Genomic DNA, 19279 nt, shown 5'->3' with positions numbered 1-19279 from the left:
AATGCAGATTCCAATTTAGTAGGATTCGGAGGGGCCTGAGATTATGCATTTCTTTTTCTTTTCTTTCTTTTCTTTCTTTCTTTTTTTTTGTTGAGATGTGTCACCAGGGCTGGAGTGCGGTGGTAGGTACCATCTCCACTCACTAAAAGCTCCACCTCCTGGGTTCAAGCAATTCTCCTGCCTCAGCTTCCCAAGTAGCTGGGATTACAGGCACCCACCACCACTCCAGGCTAATTTTTGTATTTTTAGTAGAGACGAGGTTTCGCCATGTTGGCCAGGCTGGTCTTGAACTCCTGACCTCAGGTGATCTGCCTGCCTTGGCTTCCCAAAGTGCTGGGATTACAGGCGTGAGCCACCATGCCCAGCTAGATTCTGCATTTCTAAGAAGAGGATACTGCTGGTTCCAAGGCCACCATTGGTGCAGCATATGCAATGAGAAGTGAAATAGTTGAGTTGAAGGGTATGTGTGTCTTCAACTGCGTTTCCAAGTAATTTTTCCACATTACTCACCAGGGTGGCACTAATTACACCCTTTCTGCGTATGAGAGTTCTCTTTGCACCACATCTTTAGCAGCACTTGGTATGATCAGACCACAATCTCAGATATCTAGACTATTCATTACCTCCCTACAAGAGAAGAAAAAGAGAAGCAGACCTCAAGCAACATTCCCCAGACAACTCACAGATGGGTGTAGATGGAAACCTGAAGAACAGTCTAGTAGTGAAATCACGTTTGTGAGATGGGCAAGTTCAGTTGAAAGCATGTGTCATGGTTCAGAATAATGGTCAGAGTAGTAAAAGCGGTTGATTCTTCCAGATGAATTTCTTAAAATATAATATGCATCATGTTACCTTCCTGCTCAGAAAGCTTCCCAGAGCCTCTTTCTGAATGAATTTCTCAGGCTAGCTTTCAAAGCGCTCTGCCAGATGGCCTCTACCTGCTCCACTGTGCTTGCCTCCTGCTACCCCTCCCTGGAGCACCACCTGAGTGAAGGTTATCTCAAAACAATTTTGTAAGATGGGCTGAACTTTGGTGTTTGTTTTTGTCTTAGCCTCAGGCCACCCTCCATGCTCCCTTGGCCTCTTTTGAAGAAGTGAGCTTGCAAAGCTCTGAGTCAACAGCAGACCCAGCTCCTTCCCAAGCTGTGCAGTGCACAGAAGGCACTTATCACATTGTTGTAAAATTAAATGGGCACAAAGATGACATAGGGGAAGACCCCTGTGTTTTGCCAAAGACTCTCTTGAGCACCTCTTGGCTGTCCAGACCCCATCCTGTGCTCTCCTGGGTCCTCTCCCTTCTCCTTTCCTCTCCCCACCCCAAACCTACCAACCTTGTTTTTGGAGTTCTTTTAGGAGATTGATTTTGGCTTCCATGGTGGTATCCACCTTCTTGTTAAAGGCATCATGGTTTTCTAGAGGTTGATTATGGACCAAAGCATTCTCTTTCCCGGACAGAATTCTCTCACAGCACCCACCTGGGTGCACACCTTAAGCCATGAGCCATTTCAAGGTCAGACATTGGGAAGAATAATCAGAGTGGGACAGCTTTTAGGTAAATTCCATCTGACCACACAGAAACTGGAGTCGCCTGCCAAAAGCCATCCATCAGGGTCACTCTGGGTTTTAGTTAGGGGAAGCTCCAGATAGGTCACCCTCTTAGAGATCCAAGAATTGTGGGGCAGAGTCCGGACCACAGGATGCCAGCTGGCAAGAAGAGCCGTTCATTCTGTTAACCCATAAACAGCCCTCGAGTACAAGCCTGCTCAGGACAGCTGTGTGGCTGAGACATCCACTCTGGAGAGCAGTTGGACAGTGGGTAAGAAAACTGGTGGTGCACCAGAGAGGGACATACAGGGGCGCAGAGGAGGACACTGACAAGTGGCTGGGGGTGGGTATGGGCTCAAGGAAGAGGCCACTAGGGATTTACAGGCAGGGAAAATAGCACCCTTTGTAACAGATTCCGATAGAACAAACATAACACTCCTGCCTATGCCAAAATGAACTATCTTTTTGTTGTTGTTGTTGTTTTCTTTTTTGAGACAGAGTTTCACTCTGTTTCCCAGGCTGGAGTGCAGTGGCACAATCTCGGCTCACTGCAAGCTCTGCCTCCCGGGTTCAAGTGATTCTCCTGCCTCAGCCTCCCGAGTAGCTGGGATTACAGGCATGTGCCACCACACCGGCTAATTTTTGTAGTTTTAGTAGAGACAGGGTTTCACCATGTTGGCCAGCTGGTCTCGAACTACTGACCTCAGGTGATCTACCTGCCTCAGCCTCCCAAAGTGTCGGGATTACAGGCATGAGCCACTGTGCCCAGCCTCAAAATGAACTATCAAAATTCTTTTAGTGGGTTGCAGATTTATAAATGGATAGTACAAAAACCAGATGCCGTGTTGCTGGTTTTCTTCTACGCTGGCCTTTAATCTCATGATTATGTGGAAGTGGGCTAAGCCCTTCCGTTAATGCTTAAGTGCTCAGACAAGTGAAAGGGGACTGGACAGAGGGGAGGTGAGCCTAAACAAAGAAATATAACTACACCTCAAATATTTTAGCAGCTCCACCATTCTGAGCTAAAGAAATATTCTTTCCTGACCCAAATTAATTTGATCCTAGGTGACACTGGAAAATGCAAACCCCTAAAAATCCAGTTCTAACCCTACTGCTGTGCAGTAACAACAGAGTGTTAAAGTCATTACCTGTCTCAACCATTAATGCTTGTTTTTGGTTCTTAGTTTGCTCTCTTCTGCAATATATGAATTTCCTATATCATTTGTACTTCATTAGGTGCTAGCCCCATAAACTTCAGGCCAGTTGACTGTCTCTTATGTTCCCAAAGAAGTGGTATTTCCTGTACCACTAGTGCTTCCCACAAACCTTAGAGCCAGTCTGTCTGAGCGCAAAGCTGAACTGCTAAGAACTAGCTTTGTGACCTTGGGCAAGTAGCAGCTACTTGGGTTTTTATACTTCAGTTCTCCATCAATAGAAGTGAGGTACTAGAATCAGGGAAGGGGCATTATGAGAGTTCAACAGCTTGCTTTTTATAAAGTACTTGAAACCTCATCGGGTGTATATAGTAAGCTTCCTGAAAGTCTTAGCCGTCTTAGTCTTAACCTTAGTCTTGCTGCCACATCAGCACCTAGGTGATTCTAAACCTGGCTAAACCAAAGGTGATTCTTTGCTCAATAGTACTGAACTGACTACAACCAAATAATTCCCTCTTTATTTATGTATGTATTTATTTATTTATTTATTTATTTATTTATTTATTTAAGACGGAGTCTCACTCTGTGGACCAGGCTGGAGTACAGTGGCGCAATCTCAGCTCACTGCAACCTCCGCCTCCCGGGTTCAAGCGATTATCCTCCTCAGCCTCCCAAGCAGCTGGGATTACACGTGCCCACCACTATGCCTAGCTAACATTTTGTATTTTTAGTAGAGATGGGGTTTCATCATGTTGGCCAGGCTGGTCTCGAACTCCTAACCTCGTGATTCGCCTGCCTTGGCCTCCCAAAGTGCTGGGATTACAGGTGTAGGCCACCGCACCTGGCCATAATTGCCTCTTAAATGCAAATTCAAAGATCCAACAACAATATCAGAAATTTCTGGACAAATCTCAAGAATGCTCAATTACGTTTCTAAACTATTATATTCAAAGTTTCTTAGAGACCCAGAAGACTATTCTAATGGGGGGCTCCCAGTTTCTTTGATCAGAATAGCATAAAGTTGGGTTAAAAAAAAAGTGGCTCACACATGTAATCCCAGCACTTTTAGGAAGCCGAGGCGGGCGGATCACGAAGTCAGGAGATCGAGACCATCCTGGCCAACATGGTGAAACCCCGTCTCTATTAAAATACAAAAAATTATCTGGGCGTAGTGGCACGCGACTGTAGTCCCGGTTACTTGGGAGGCTGAGGCAGGGGAATCACTTGAACCGGAGAGGCAGAGGTTGCAGTGAGCCAAGATCACGCCACTGCACTCCAGCCTGGCAACAGAGCAAGACTCCATCTCAAAAAGAAAACAACAACAACAAACCAACAACTTATATGATTCTACTTTATACCACTGGCAAAGCACTGGTTAACTTTATCCTAAGTCAGGCTGCTTTTGGCCAAAGCTTTGGTCAGAATGAATATGGTTTAGAGCAGTGTTTCTTGAGACAGAACTGGTCACAAGTTGTGCTTTAAAATGATCTATTTTAAATTTTCAGGTGCTCATGCAACCTCTGACACATTATTTCCAAAGGCTGAATGTTCTATCTCACAAGGCAGTCCATGGTATGTTTAAAATGATTATTAGAAAGTTCTCCATGCTAAACTAAACTTCGTTTCCCTATTCATTTGCTCTTTGGGATTTCACAGAATAAGTAGTCATTTGTATACCTGACAGTACTTAGACTATTTAAGGCCAATTAGAATAATTTCTCCTACAGGTCTTGGACTTGAGTCAGCTTGTAAGAAAACTTTCTTTCTTTCTTTTTTTTTGAGACAGAGTCGCTGTGATGCCCAGGCTGGAGTGCAGAGTGGCACAATCTCAGCTCACTGCAACCTCCGCCTCCCGGGTTCAAGTGATTCTCCTGCCTTAGCCTCCCAAGTAGCTGAGATTACAGGCATGCACCACCATGCTCAGCTAATTTGTGTATTTTTTGTAGAGACGGGGTTTCACCATGTTGGCCAGGCTAGTCTTGAACTCCTGACCTCAGGTGATGCTCTCGCCTTGGCCTCTCAAAGTGCTGGGATTACATGCGTGAGCCATCACGCCCAGCAAAACTTTCTTATAACCAAATTTACTCTTGAAAATCTCTTAAATCGCTCACGAAGTACGGTCCTAATAAAGCTGATTTTATCTTCAGGATTGGAATAACTTGCTGTTCTTTTGGCTGAGCTGCAGATGAACTGGTAGGCTGGCATTTAAGAGCCATGTTATATAAAAAAACTTTATTCACATAGCATGAATGCATGTTATTGAATTATCCATATTATGTAACATTATAAAATATTTAATGTTTTCCATTAAAAGACCCTTACTGAGTATCTTCAACATGCCAGGCAATGTGCAAGGGTAGAACATTTGTCACACATTCCTTACCAATGCATCGATGTGGAAACATAGGCTATTAGTTAACAGAATAGGAAAGCTACTTCCTGAGATGAAACTGACATCTAAAGAGAAGATCGAGAAAAAAAGTATACTGTTCTTCAGGGAAAAAGCAGGTAGTTATGTGAACCACATGACTTCTGTATCTTGAGAAACAAGTTTCTGTAGTCATCTTCCAACCCTCTAATATTCAGTGATTTATGAAGACTTGGGTCATCATTGAAGGAATACTGGTTTACAGCAAATTCCAAGTATTTAATCCTGGAACTAATCATGTAAGAAACTCCAAATAATGCTATTTACTTAGCAAAATAAAAATAATTTTTACTAGGAAAATTTCAAAAATATCTTTAAGTGAACTGGTTAATAAATCCTTTTAAGACATGTACTTCTAAGGAAAGAAGTTATTCTAGAAAAACAAACTACTTATCTAGTCTTTCAGTGATCCTGAAAAATATTTTATGGGTTGTCATAAAACAACAATAACCCCAGTAGCCATCACAGTGGGATCTCCCGGAGAGAGCAATAGTGGGCGATTACACCAAGGAGTACCACATCCCTTTGCCATTCAACAGAGTTGAATTTTGCTAAAAATACAGATCACAGGCAGCCTTGATGAGGAAATTAACTCTCAATGCTTGACAGAAGCTGAAAAATGAAAAACAGTATTCCTACACCTGTCTTGAAGTCAGCCCTGGGTAGGGTGGGTTTATGGCAGATGGTGTGTGCAAAACCCATACAGCTTTTTTTTAGGTAGTGGTGGAGGTATTACCTTCTCTCCAAGTTGATTGCTCCATCACTGGTGCCAAACTACAGCAGTTTTGCTAAAAATGTGGCAATTCAATGTGCAGAAAAGATAACGTTGTGGGAAAGCACTGACTCTTAAGATCTTACTAACAGCTTTTACTGTGTGACCCTGAACAACCATTAACCTCTATTTTCTCATCTGTAAGTCAAGAATATATGGCCCATAATCTTAAGGGATAGGAAAAAGGTCAAATAAACTGAAACTTCAAAAAGCATTTTGTGAACTGTAAAACACAGTATATGTAAAAAGTCTAAAGGACGACAGAAACTTAGACAATTCAGAGAAAAATTCTACCGTGAACATTTTATTTTGACAAAACAAACTTTACAGATTTTACAATCTCCCAAATTTCACTTATTTAAAAATAGGAGAGACAAGGCAACCTAGACTCCAAGATTTCAGGCGTGAAAAAACTAGTACCAGATATTCAAGTTATATATGCGAACTGCATTTTACATACCATGAAAGTGAAATGTGACAAAACACTCACTAGCTTCAAGTGTACCTTATAAGAAACACATGGACATACTTGGGTTTTTTAACCACATAGTCTCATATCAATAAACATCTAAGTATCTGACATATATTTTTCCATTAAAGGTAGGCACAACTCTATGAATATCAAATTATATCAATTATTTGCTTTTTATAATCTTGACTGGAAACTGAAAAATAAGAGGAATGTAGAGTTAAGTAGCTGAAAATGCTACTTACTGCACACAAGCACATCATGAAAAGGAATGCTAGAAGTAGTTCTCCTCAGGAATGGGTTTTTGAAAATTTAAAATATTATTTTATCAGAAAAGTTAAAGCCTTTAGTGGGAAAACCATGGTAAATGACATATTGACTCAATCTCTAAAGCCCTAGCAAATTATAGATTTTGTGCAATTAGTGACCAACATATACATTTAAGAGATAATACTGACTGTTGACCAGAACCTTCTGATGGTTCTGAAGCATCTATTCTTTAGAGTTACTTCAGCTTTACATGTCTATGAAATTTAAGGTTCCTCAATGGGATGTTATAGCTTATTCTGCACTAGATACAGGTAATATGTATAGATTTAGAACAAATGACTACTTTTCACCTTCCAGGAGCCTGTTTTTATTTACACAAAATTAGACTGGTTTTTCACCCACGTGTATTCATAAGTGCTTCTCAAATTTACACCGTTCATATCTAAAATCCCACAACAAATGCAAACAAATGGATAATAGTTTATATATTTCATTCATCTTTTTTTTTTTTTTTTTTTTGAGATGGAGTCTCCGTTGCTCAGGCTGGAGTGCAGTGTCATGATCTTGGCTCACTGCAACCTCCACCTCTCAGGTTTAAGTGATTCTCATGCCTCAGCCTCCTAAGTAGCTGGGACTACAGGCATGCACCACCACGCTCGGCTAATTTTTGTATTTTTAGTAAAGACGAGTTTTCACCGTGTTGGCCAGGCTGGTTTCAAACTCCTGGCCTCAAGTGATCCACCTGCCTCGGCCTCCCAAACTGCTGGGATTACAGGCATGAGCCACCACGCCCGGCCTTTCATCCATCTTTAAACAAATTCAATGACCATCTAGAGACAGATGTGACAAAGTGTTACAAATTTCTATGCATTTTCTATGAATTGCTCTGTGCAGTTCACACATGGTTTCATTCACCCCACAGGCTGTGAACTTCCTTATCCTGTAGGCTGCAGGTACTTAGGTTTCAGCAACTATGCGACCCAAAAGACTAAAGGAGGACTTGTTTAAATTAGTCCCTCTCAAAAATTGTTCCCAATCTTATAACAAACAGATTTAATATGCTTGTGGGTTAAATTTTAAAGTAATTATGAAGCCATTTACTCTAATACAAATGAATGAAATGTAATTAAGAACCACACTTAAACAAGTCCTTAATTTTAATGAATGTTATTTTTCATTTATATATAAAGGAATAGCCAGCAGCATTTAAATATAGAAATAGTCCCATCTCTTCTCTATTCCCTTTTATAAAGTGCCATTTTAACTGGGTAGATTTACCACCCAGATTTTCAGTAACTACAGGATAGATAATTAATTGTCAAGAAAAGGTTGGAAAATTAAGTTTAGCATTTTAAATATTTGTAAAACATTGCTACAAGTGATAGAGACTACCAATGTATTAAAATAAAAAGTGTACCTTATGTGAGAATCATTAAGTTGGTTTAATAATTACTTCACAGAATCATGGGCTCACGAATACTTAGGCCAATTTGTGCTAATTATTTAAACCAGAAAGTTTCTGTAGGTAATTCAGCTCTAAGCACCATTAAATAGGGTTCTGCCAAATAGAACAATGGTTAAATGATCCTCAGAATAAACACCCCAGCAAACTCAAACATTTAGAATAGTAACAAAAGTTAGTGAGAATCCGAACGAGAGGCAACATTTTATTTAAAACTATCATAGGCTGCTAAGTGCTCTCTTTAAATAAAATTTTGTGTAGTTATTAATGTACCTTAACACTGGTGTACCTTAATAGTGGTGTTAGAGATAGGTGGAAACCATACTACAGAAGTGAATGTTGCCTGTTTCTTTTGTTCAGTGATTAAAACTGAAATTGCTTTTAAAAAAATAATTTAACTGCTACTTACAATACACATAAAATACCAAGAGGATTCCCATTTTATTCACATTATTCTCTAATTAGTATTTTTGCATTTCAACTTTGATCTGACCTTCAGCAGTACCTCAACATGCAAATGCAATTAGTAAAAATGGGGCAGCCTGTCGTTTTCACACTTAGAAATACTACCAGTTTCATTACAATTTGCATTTTTTTATTGCTCTTGAAAGAGTAACCCCTTATAAAATCAGATACATAAAAAGTGCACTATTCCTTACTTTGCAGGCATCCAGGAATGGTTAAAGCAAAGGAACTCTCATTCATTCATTCTGTTCTCCCAATTTAGATACATTTCTAGTCTCCAGAAACGGACTCCAGGGCAGGGAAGTGGAGGGCAGAGAAGAGGCACAGCTCAAGGTATGATGAATCTCTTAAAAAGAAATCCACTTTCCCCAGAAGGCTAGCCTAAAGAGAACTCCGCCCCATCCATTCCAATCCCTCAAGTAAGAATGCATAATTTAGCTTGTCTTTCTGGTCTCATTTCCTTACAACACCTAGTATTCAATTTATTAAGACAAATAAACCTTTGCATTTTCTAAAAGAAACAATTTTTACCCAAATATATTGGACTTTGGTCTCAATTTGAAGGACGAGTGGCCTTTAACAGACCGTTCCTCCTCCACTTCCTCCTCCCCCCCATCCTCCAGTGGCTGTTCTGGGTCTCTGAAAGAGGGTGTGGTGTGGACAATCTGGGTTCTGAATCGGATTTTGTTGAGTCTGGGTTTTATACGTCCACTAGAGCTGCCCGAGGCTTTGCGCCCTGGATCCTTGGCTTTGCCTCCGACCCACCCCTCAGCCGAGTGGTGATGGTGGTGATGGTGATGGTGGTGATGGTCTCCTCCATCTTCTAGGGCGTGTGAGAGTTTGTAGGTGATGAGATGCGAGGGAAGCACCTTTGAAAGCCTCCAGCGCCCACCGCCGCTACCCGCGGCGCTTTCCCCGTCACCCTCGTCCAGGGCTCCCACCAGGTTCTTGATCTCCTCAGCGATGCTCTGACTCAGGTACTGGGAGGCCTTTTTCCCACTGTAGTCCCTGATGTCCACATCGGCGTCGTAGGCCCCCACCAGCAGCTTCACCACCTCCACGTGCCCGTGCATGGCTGCCAAGTGCAGGGCGGTGTAACCCCCGCTCGTCCTGGCGTTGATGTTCACCGGCAGCTGGTGTTTGTTGGCGAAGTTAACTAGCATGGCCAGAAGCTCCTGCCTGCCGTGCTTGGCGGCCCAATGCAGGCAAGTGAAGCCGGTAATGAAGTCCCGCTTGACCAGCAGGCCGGGCTCGCAGGTGAGCAAACCCTCCAGGCTGTCCCACTTGCCATCGGAGGCAGAGAGCATCCACGCGTGCTCCAGGGGGTCCAGCGTCACGGAGCCTCCGCCGCTGCTCTCCTCCTCAGCGGACGACGAGGCCACCGATGCGCTGTCTGAGTCGCCCCCGCCTCTGCCGCGTCCTCCCCCGGAGGAGCTGCCCGGGCTGCTGCCCCCGGGACACACGCTCCTCTTCAGCTGCGGGGAGCTGCCCATCACCAGGTCACGGAAGTTCTGGCGGGCCGGCCTCTGTGCGGTAGCCCCCACAAGGGAGCTGCCCCTATCCGCCTCCTCGCAGCCATGTGGCGGGAGCTCCAGGTCCTCGCTGGGCCCCGGGGCTGGAGTCCGGAGTAGGGGCTGCACGTCGCGCCGCGAGTTCTTCCTGCGAGCCCCGGCGCTCAGGGGCGGCCCGTGCGCGGCGGCGGGGGGCTCTCCCTCGCCCAGCTCGCAGCCCTGTCCAGGGAGCGACTCCGGGGCCGCTGCGTCGGGGAGCCGATCGCGCGCCTCAGGCCCGGCAGGGCCGTCGGGGGCCTCGGGCTCGGCGGTCACCTGGATTCGCGGCGGGTCCCCGGAGGGCTCGGACGGCCCTTCACAGAACCTCTTCTTGAGGTGCACGTACTTGGCGCCGTCGGCGGGATCGACGCGCACCGTGGCCACGGCGTTCACCAGCTCCTTGAAGTGCGCGCGGGCGCGGGCGCGCTGCTCAGGTTCGCCGCCCAGGGCGCCCCTGAAGTGCTGCACCAGCTCGGCGTGCAGGGCCCGGCCCCCGCGCTCCGCCAGGAAGCGCAGCACCGCCTCGGGGCCCAGCGCCGCCTCGGGGCCCCACTCTGCCGGCCCCTCCATCCTCGACCGCGCTGCTCTCCCGCCAGCGGGCGGCTCAGCGCGGTCCCATCGCGGCGGGCTCCCAGCGGCCAGCTCCCGACGGCGGCGGAGTCTGGCGGGCTCAGCGGGCTGCCAGCCTAGGCGTCTGAGGCCAGAGAACTCGGCCACCGCCTCACTGGGCCGCGCCCGGGCGGACACGCCCCCCGCACCCCCACCCCGCGCCCACGCCACCAGGCCACGCCCACTTCCGCTCCCCGCAGTCTCGGCCACACCTACCTAGGGCGGCCTCGCCTCAGGGCCCGCCCACTTCCGGCCTCGCGTGGGCCGCAATCACTGCTCCGCAGTTCCCGCCTGCATTCCTCGCGCCCTCTTTCTGGAGTCCCAGCTCTCCTTCAGCCCGCCCCAACGCTGACGCTCAGTCCTCAGGCGTCGAGGGCAGTTCCTGTGAGGGGCTCGCTTGGCGCACGCAAAACGCTCAGCGCGCACCATAGGGCGTCCGCCCCAACCCCGCCCTCCGTCCCCCCCCCCCGGAGGCCTCCAGCTCGGCCCCGCCCCTGTCCCTTCCCCGTCCCGGAGGCAGCCTAGCCTCGCGCCCAGCCCGTTGCTGCAGCCGTCCCGCCTTCCCGCCGCCGTCGCCGGGACCAGCCGCTCGGGGCCCGGCTGATACAGCCGCTTCACCGTGCCCCCGTCCGCGACCATGGCTTCCTCCGAGGTGGCGCGGCACCTGGTGAGTCCCGCCGACGCCGGGGCCCCAGCCCCGCGCTCCCCGGCCCCCGCGGGACTTCCCCGCCCTCGACCCACCGGCCCCCTGGTCCGGCCCGAGATTGTGACCCGCGCCCCCTCGGGCCCCGCCCGCCCAGTCTTCCCCGGCTTCCGCGGCGGCCGGGCGCCTGGGGCGGGAGAGGAGCCTCTGCGGAGCCTGGGCGCGGCCGGACCCCGGTTCGCGGGGCGCGGTGCCAGCGTCCGGACGGTGGGAGAGTTCTTGAACGACTTCCCGGTCTTTGCCAAAAGTTATATCCACAACGGTGATTGTGGGTCTCTCATGGCTATAACGGTGTTGAAGGCGCAGTGCGGACTGATTGAATAGCAGTCATCTTTTACAGCCGTGAGCACTTCCGAGCCTCCCTGCCCCCGGGAGAAAGCCCGGTTTCTCTGGCTTTTCAAAAGCTCTCCAGTTTTATCCAATGGTGTGGTCGTCCAAGTTTTCCTCCATTGGGATTTTGAACTTTTTTTTTTCCCGCCTTGACTCTTGTACTCTAAAAGAACGCGTTTGTTCACTGTTTACAACCTTTCCAGTTACTTTTGTATATTTATCTCGCTTGCTAGTAAGCCAGCGGTTTTCAAAGTGTGGTTACAACTATTTTAATAGTACCAAGGTCGTGTACATCGAGTTTTCCAAAGGCTACATGATATGGAATGATCTCACCGCCGTTTGGAGGGCTGATGTCTGTGTATTCTTAAAAACAAATTCTCCTTTTTAATTTTTGATAGTAAACATTAGTGGTTTTAATCTATGAAAACAAAAGCCCTTTGGAGGCTGGAGACCAAAAAGTTTGAGAACTACTCTACTAAGCAACCTCCTACATGAGAAGTTTAAATTGTAGAAACAGTTCAGATTGTAGGCTGAGAGATTAGAGGATCCGTCCAAAGTGACACCGTTGGTTTGTTTTATAGAACGTGGACAAAGATTTTTCTCCCTAATTCAGCCCAGGTCTCTTTTCGTTCTATCGCGTATTTTAAAAAATCTCAAATTTTCTGTCTGGACCCCCTTGTCTCAGTTGCTGTGTTTGTGTGCATGTGTGAGTGAGGGAAAATTGAGGGGTCCTGGTGAGGAAAATGTGTTTTATAAACTCTTTGATTCATACAGTACATATCCAAACAAGCTTGAGCAGAAGAGAACACTTCATTTAGCTGATGTTAGATTTCTTTTTAATTGTACTTAATTTGCTTTGAGGCTAACTTTACTTATTTTCGAATTAAACTGTATTTTGCGTTAATTGTAGATTAATATGCAGTTGTAAGAAATAATACAGTATAGTGAGAACCCTGTACCCTTTATCCAGCTTTCCACAATAATATCTGGCAAACCCATAGTACGATGTCACAACCAGCATATTGTCATTGATTGATACAGTGAAGATAAAGGATGTTCCCAGGACCAGGAGGATCCCTTAATGCCTTTTTATAACCACACACACTTCTTTCCTGCCCTGCCTCCTTCTTAACCCCAGACAATCAGTGATTCGTTTTTATTCCTATAATTTTGTCATTCCAAGACTTATATAATGGAATCACCCAGTTAGTAACCTTTTGAGATTGGATTTTTTTTTTTTTTTAACTCAGCAAAGTTCTGGAGATTCATCCAGGTTGTTGCATATATCTGCAGTTTGCTGAGGTAGTATTCCATGGTATGATTGTGCCACAGTTTGAAGGACATCTAGGTTGTTTTCGGTTTTTGGCAATAAAGCTGCTACAAACATTCATGTACAGTAACTCATAATGTAAGCATAAGTCTTCAGTTCTCTGGGATAGTTGCCCAGGAATACAATTGTTGGGTCATATGGTAGCTGCATGTTTAGTTTTATAAGAAACTGCCAGACTTTCTCAGAATGGCTGTATTGTTTTCCATCCCTGCCAGAAAAGTATGAGAGGTCCAGTTTCCACACATCCTCACCAGCATTTGGTGTTGTCCCTGTTTTTAATTTAGCCATTCTTATAGGTGTATAGTGACACCTCATGGTGATTTTAACTTGCATTTCTCACATTGTCACCCAGGCTAGAGTGCAGTGGTACCAAGATGGCTCACTTCTACCTCAGCCTCAACCTCCTGGGCTCAAGCGATCCTCCTGCCTCAGCTAGAACTATAGGTGTGCACCACCACAGCCGGCTAAATTTTTGTATTTTTTGTAGAGGCAGGGGTGTGACCATGTTGCCCAGGCTGGTCTCAAACTCCTGGGCTTAAGTGATCCTCCTGTCTCGGCCTCCCAACATGTTGCGTATTTTCTAGTTTGATTTTTTTTTTCTGTTGGGTTTAAAGTTTTTTAGGTATACTAGATTCCAGTCCTTTCTCAGATATGTGATTTGAAAATGTTTTCTTTCAGTTTGTAGTTTATCTTTTCATCTTCTCACAGGGTCTTTTGCAAAGCAAAAGTTTTCAATTTTGTTGAAATTTATCATTTTTTCCTTTTATGGATTGTGCTTTTGGTATCAAGTTTAAGAACTCTTTGCCTAACCTTAGATCCCAAAGATTTTCTCTAATTTTTTTCCTAAAAGTTTTATAGTTTATGTTTTACATTTATATTATGACCCATTTTGAGTTAATTTTTCTGTTAGGTGTCAGACTTAAGTTGAGGGCCATTTTTTGGCCTATGGATGTCCAGTTGCTCCAGCACCATTTGTTGAATAGGCTCCCTTTCCATTATTGAATTGTTGATGCACTTTTGTCAAAAGTCAGTTGAGCATATTTGTGTGGGTCTGTTTCAGTCTATTTCTGGGTTTTCCGTTAGCACACAGTCTTGATTCCTGTAGCTGTGTAAGTCTGAAATAAGGTAGACTGATTTCTCCCACTTTATCCTCTCCCCCAGATTTTTAGCTATTCTAGTTCTGTGCCTTTCTGTGTAAGTTTTAGAATCGTCTTATCTATATTTACAAATAATTTTGCTGGGATTTTGAGAGGAAATACATTAAATGTTTATATCGATTTAGGGAGAATTGATAGCTTTACTATGTTGAATCTTCTAACTCATGTACATAGTATTTCTCTTCATTTCTCTCTCTTTTTTTTTTGGAGACGGAATGTCACTCCGTCACCCAGGCTGGAGTTCGATAGCGTGATCTCAGCTCACCACAACCTCCACCTCCCTGGTTCAAGCGAGTCTTCTACCTCAGTCTCCTGAGTAGCCAGGAATACAGGCATGCGCCACCACGCCCGGCTAATTTTTTGTATTTTTAGTAGACACAGGGTTTCTCCATGTTGGTCAAGCTGGTCTTGAACTCCCAACCTCCGGTGACCCGCCCGTCTCAGTCTCCTGAAGTGTTGGGATTACAGGCATGAGCCACCATGCCCGGCCCAGACCTTGTTTTAGTAGAAGAGGATATTAAAATTCAGGGAAGTGGCTGGGCGCAGTGGCTCACACCTGTAATCCCAGCACTTTGGGAGGCCCAGACTGATGGATCATGAGGTCAAGAGATCGAGACCATCCTGGCCAACATGGTAAAACCCCATCTCTACTAAAAATACAAAAAATTAGCTGGGCTTGGTGACGTGCGCCTGTAGTCCCAACTACTTGGGAGGCTGAGGCAGGAGGATCACTTGAACCTGGGAGGTGGAGGTTGCAGTAAGCCGAGATCGTGCCACTGCACTCCAGCCTGGTGACAGAGTGAGACTCAGTCTAAAAAAAAAAAAACCTCAGGGAAGTTTAGTGTCTCGCTTAAGGAATTGCAGCTAGTGATTGTGAGATCTGCTCTGTGTCATATTGTTCCTGCCATTATCTCCACCGTGCTCCTTATTAGGAATTGCATCATTTTATGATTCAGGAGATCCTGGCTGTATAATTAGTTATTGTTGACTGAGATAGTGGATCTTGAAATAGTGTTGAGTACAGTCCACTGACTGCCTTTTCATCTCCTGAGAAACACAGCCATAATTTTCCACTTCTTCAGTTATCCTTACCTTTTAAGTGGTGTCCAAATCTTTGCAATTCCTGTCGGCATTTGTCATTTCCTGTTTTAGCTACAATGCTTCTGAACTTTTTTTCTCATTCCTTCTCAGTTTTTCTTCAGTAAGGATAATTTTTGTATCTGAGAGCCTTCTCATTTGTTTTACTTTCTGTCTTGAAGTTGTGATTCTTAATTCTTTCTTGATCTTTTTTTTTTTTGAGGCAGAGTCTTGCTCTGTCACCCAGGCTAGAGTGCAGTGGCACGATCTCGGCTCACTGCCAGTTCTGCCTCCCGGGTTCATGCCATTCTCTCCTGCCTTAGCCTCCCGAGTAGCTGGAACTACAGGCGCCGGCCACCACATCTGGCTAAGTTTTTGTATTTTTAGTAGAGACAGGGTTTCACCATGTTAGCCAGGATGGTCTCAATCTCCTGACCTCGTGATCCGCCCACCTCGGCCTCCCAAAGTTCTGGGATTACAGGCGTGAGCCACCGCGCCCGGCCTGTTCTTTTCTTTCACGTCCTGGTAATTACCACCTCCACACCTTCGGATATTCCCATCTCTTCATCTGGAGATCCTATAATCACTGTAGTATAATGAAAGACTCAGTTCCCATGCTACTTCCTCTGAAGCTTTCCCAGAGAACCCCAGCCCCCGGCAGCCAGGCTACTTCTCATGTGGCATTTGGTCATATGCTACCTTGCAGTACCTCCTAATTTATGTTTTTGTATTGTTAACCTTTTGCATCAAGTAAGCTCTGCATTTTTTCATCCTTAATTAAATGATCTGTTTTCCAGAAGAGCAACCTGTGTTATTCTTTGTATCCTCCATAGCCATACTCATATATCTTTGAGGACAGGTGTTGATTATTTTTTTATATGGAAAGTATGTTATCTTGGACAATTTTATTCTTGCTGAATGTTAAATGAATAAATTATAAATGCTTGCAGGCAGCCAGGAGCTGTTTGTTCATCTACATGTATGTTCTAATGAAGCCCCACTTTCCCTAGGCTGAAACACTGATAGTGTCATACTTTTCAGATATTCCCAGACCGATTTTCATTATAACATAGTCCCAGACTATGTTTGGATTAATTGATTGATTGATTGATATATTTTGGTGTGTGGGAAAGAAGGAGAAGGATGCTCTTAAATTTTTATAATCTACTGCAGTATAGATTCCCTCTCTTCAAGAATACATATAGGACCCTTGCTTTCAACCATATTAATGTAATTTATCTCTGCTTTAGATTTTGAGCATTCATAGTATAAAATGCCTGATGCGCAAAGCTTTTGTAATGAGAACTTTAATTCTTACACTTTCTTCTGATAATATCTGGAAGGTTGATTTAGATAATGTTTTATTTAGAAAATTTAATATTTTTTAGGATTTGTATCTACTACTGATTTAAGGATTTTGGAGGAGGAATCATGTATCTCATAGTCATAATGACAAAAGTAAAATATTTTAAATTCTAATGTTAAATACCTTAAAAAAATATGATTTAATAGCTTGGGATATAGCACTTATACTTTGTTGGTATTACTTTTAGTAAATAGGCTACCCGGTCTGTGCCAGGTAGGATGGGCTCCCCAGCCCCTCCACACTAGTTTCAGCCTAAGATCATATGACCAACGAGCTTAACCAAAGATAAGGTAGAAATGTGGCTATTATCTGATTTCCTTTACCTTCCTCCCTTAAGAATCAGATCAAGTTTATCCTGCCCTCTGTGTGGTCTGTATTTATGGGGATAGCAAGAAAGTCCTATTGTCTTAGAGTGCGTGTTACATAGAAAGAGTTCATAAATTGTGAAATATTAGGTAGGGAGTATATTGATGGATACCTTGAATGTTTTGTGAGTGTCCATGAGAAAACTGTATCCCAGTCTCTCATGGACAAATAGAAGCTGTGCATGGTGACATTTTTCCTTAGCTGCATATATACTATTTGGCAGGAACATTGCCTTGAGCTCTAAATTAGGCCAGAATTACTCAAACGATTTTTGAAAATTAAAATAAAAAGCTGCTTTTGTTATAAAAGACCTTTAAGAGAAATAGTTGACTAAGGTATTCTATGTGTATGGATGAGAAATGTTCTCATTGACAAATTAGTAGCTAGTTCTGCTCAATCTGAATGAGTCACGGCTTCAGAAACAGACATTTAACTTTTCCCCATCTCCAGCATAATCTTCAGTTTCTTTTTCCCATTTGCACTGCATGAAATCTGCTTTATAGAAAGTCCTTTTGTCGTCTTATAAAAGTATAGATACCTCTAGGCAAGTTAGTCAGTGGGTGACTTTCCTAACGCCTAGGGAGATCCTGTGAATCAAGGAAGTCAGTTTCCCTAGGGGTGAACACAGGTAGGTAGTTTTGATTTAGGGCAGGTTGGGTGAGAAGTCAGGGGAGGGGAGGGCTGCAAAAAGGGAGGTGGGGAAAGACTAAACTTTGCCTTTTTCAAGGTTTATCTAGAACAGTGTTTCTCAACATTTTTTCATTATTGCCCCCTCAGAAAAATTACATTTAAATAAAATGTAATTAATTAATAACAGATTTAATTTTTATTAAATCAGCCCAGGTAATTAAGTTCTCCCTAATGTGAGGAACCCAGTACTGAAGAATATACATTTTTCAGATAAGGTTGAGCTTTGGTGAGGGCCACAGACCATTTATTTATTTATTTATTTTTGTCCTCCCAAGAACCAATTTCTGCTCTCTTTAGGGGGAGAGATAATACAGGTACTGCCCCCATTGAGAATGCATGATCCATAGTTAGCCATCCTAGCAATAGGGCAACATATGTTTTTTCTTCTGAGTCTGCTACTAGATTTGAAAACAGTCTAAGACTAAATACTCTGTATATTATAAGTTAAATGAGGCATTCAAGAATCTACTCAGGACCTTAGCTGTTTGTAATATTGTTTCTATGGAGACTGTATTCTTACTCCAAGCAGCTTACTAATACGAATTTTTGGAAAATACAAATTATTTGTGTGATTATGATGTATACTACCTTTAAATAAGTAGAATGAAAGCTTTTTACAAAAAGTTCAATATTGAGGAAGAGATGGCCATGGATTAGCGGAGAAGAGCAGGCTAGACATTTTAGACAGGAAGAATATTCACTGTCTGACACTGTTTATATGCTCAAACTTAAAATAACATGAGAAGCCTTTCAATTCTTCACCATTCATGAAAGAAATAGCTTTGCTGGGCGCGGTGGCTCATGCCTGTAATCCCGGCACTTTGGGAGGCTGAGGTGGGTGGATCACCTCCTGTCAGGAGTTCGAGACCAGCCTGGTTAACACGGTGAAACCCTGTGCCTGGTGGTGCATGCCTGTAGTCCCAGCTACTTGGAAGGCTAAGGCAGGAGAATCGCTTGAACCTGCGAGACAGAGGTTGCAGTGAGCTGACATTGCACCATTGCACTCCAGCCTGAGTGACAGAGTGAGACTCCATCTCAAAAAAAAAAAAAAAAAAAAGCTTTAAAATTTCTAGTGCAATTTTTTTTTAATAAAAGGGAACTTTTTAGCTATTATTTTCAACTTTTAGTGGCCTAGTAATCTCTGAAGATCTTTGCAGGTAATAAAGTAGACAAGATATATTTTTCTGTGGACTTGTCCTTTATGGTTATAACTATGTCCACTATAGTAATTGAATGCTACCAGATGCTGAAGTGCATTCACCATGGCAAGTACTTCCCTTATGTTATCACATTTTATTTTTTATTTTTTGTTTTTTGAGACAGAGTCTTGCTTTGTCGCCAGACTGGAGTGCAGTGGTGCAATGTTGGCTCACTGCAACCTCTGCCTCCCGGGTTCGAACGATTCTTCTGCCTCAGCCTCCCGAGTAGCTGGGATTACAGGCATGTGCCACCACACCCAGCTAATTTTTGTAGCTCTAGTAGAGGCAGGGTTTCACCATGTTGGCCAGGATGGTCTCAGTCTCTTGACTTCATAAT

The 19279-nt window shown here is 44.2% G+C and overlaps 2 protein-coding genes across 20 annotated transcripts in view; one reads left to right on the top strand and one right to left on the bottom strand.

The window, feature by feature from the left end:
- Positions 1–6175: 6175 nt before the first annotated feature.
- SOWAHC (sosondowah ankyrin repeat domain family member C) lies at positions 6176–10871 on the bottom strand. Its single transcript, XM_002811760.5, has one exon. The coding sequence runs from the start codon at positions 10683–10685 to the stop codon at positions 9093–9095; it is 1593 nt and encodes a 530-aa protein (XP_002811806.2). The 5' UTR covers positions 10686–10871; the 3' UTR covers positions 6176–9092.
- Positions 10872–10947: 76 nt separating this feature from the next.
- Positions 10948–19279, top strand: part of SEPTIN10 (septin 10) — a 71482-nt gene continuing 63150 nt past the window's right edge. For 3 of the 19 annotated variants that reach the window (XR_008519621.2, XR_008519622.2, XM_054546595.2), the window contains exon 1: positions 11005–11391. Coding sequence is in view for 12 of the 19 variants with exons in the window: in XM_054546595.2 (XP_054402570.1) it covers positions 11362–11391 (30 nt within the window). In the remaining 7 variants the exon portion in view is untranslated. 19 annotated transcript variants of the gene reach the window in all.

This window comes from Pongo abelii, chromosome 12, assembly GCF_028885655.2.
Source record: "Pongo abelii isolate AG06213 chromosome 12, NHGRI_mPonAbe1-v2.0_pri, whole genome shotgun sequence".
Taxonomy (NCBI): domain Eukaryota; kingdom Metazoa; phylum Chordata; class Mammalia; order Primates; family Hominidae; genus Pongo; species Pongo abelii.
The sequence above is the reverse complement of the archived record's forward strand: the minus strand, read 5'-3'. Positions and strand labels throughout refer to the sequence as shown.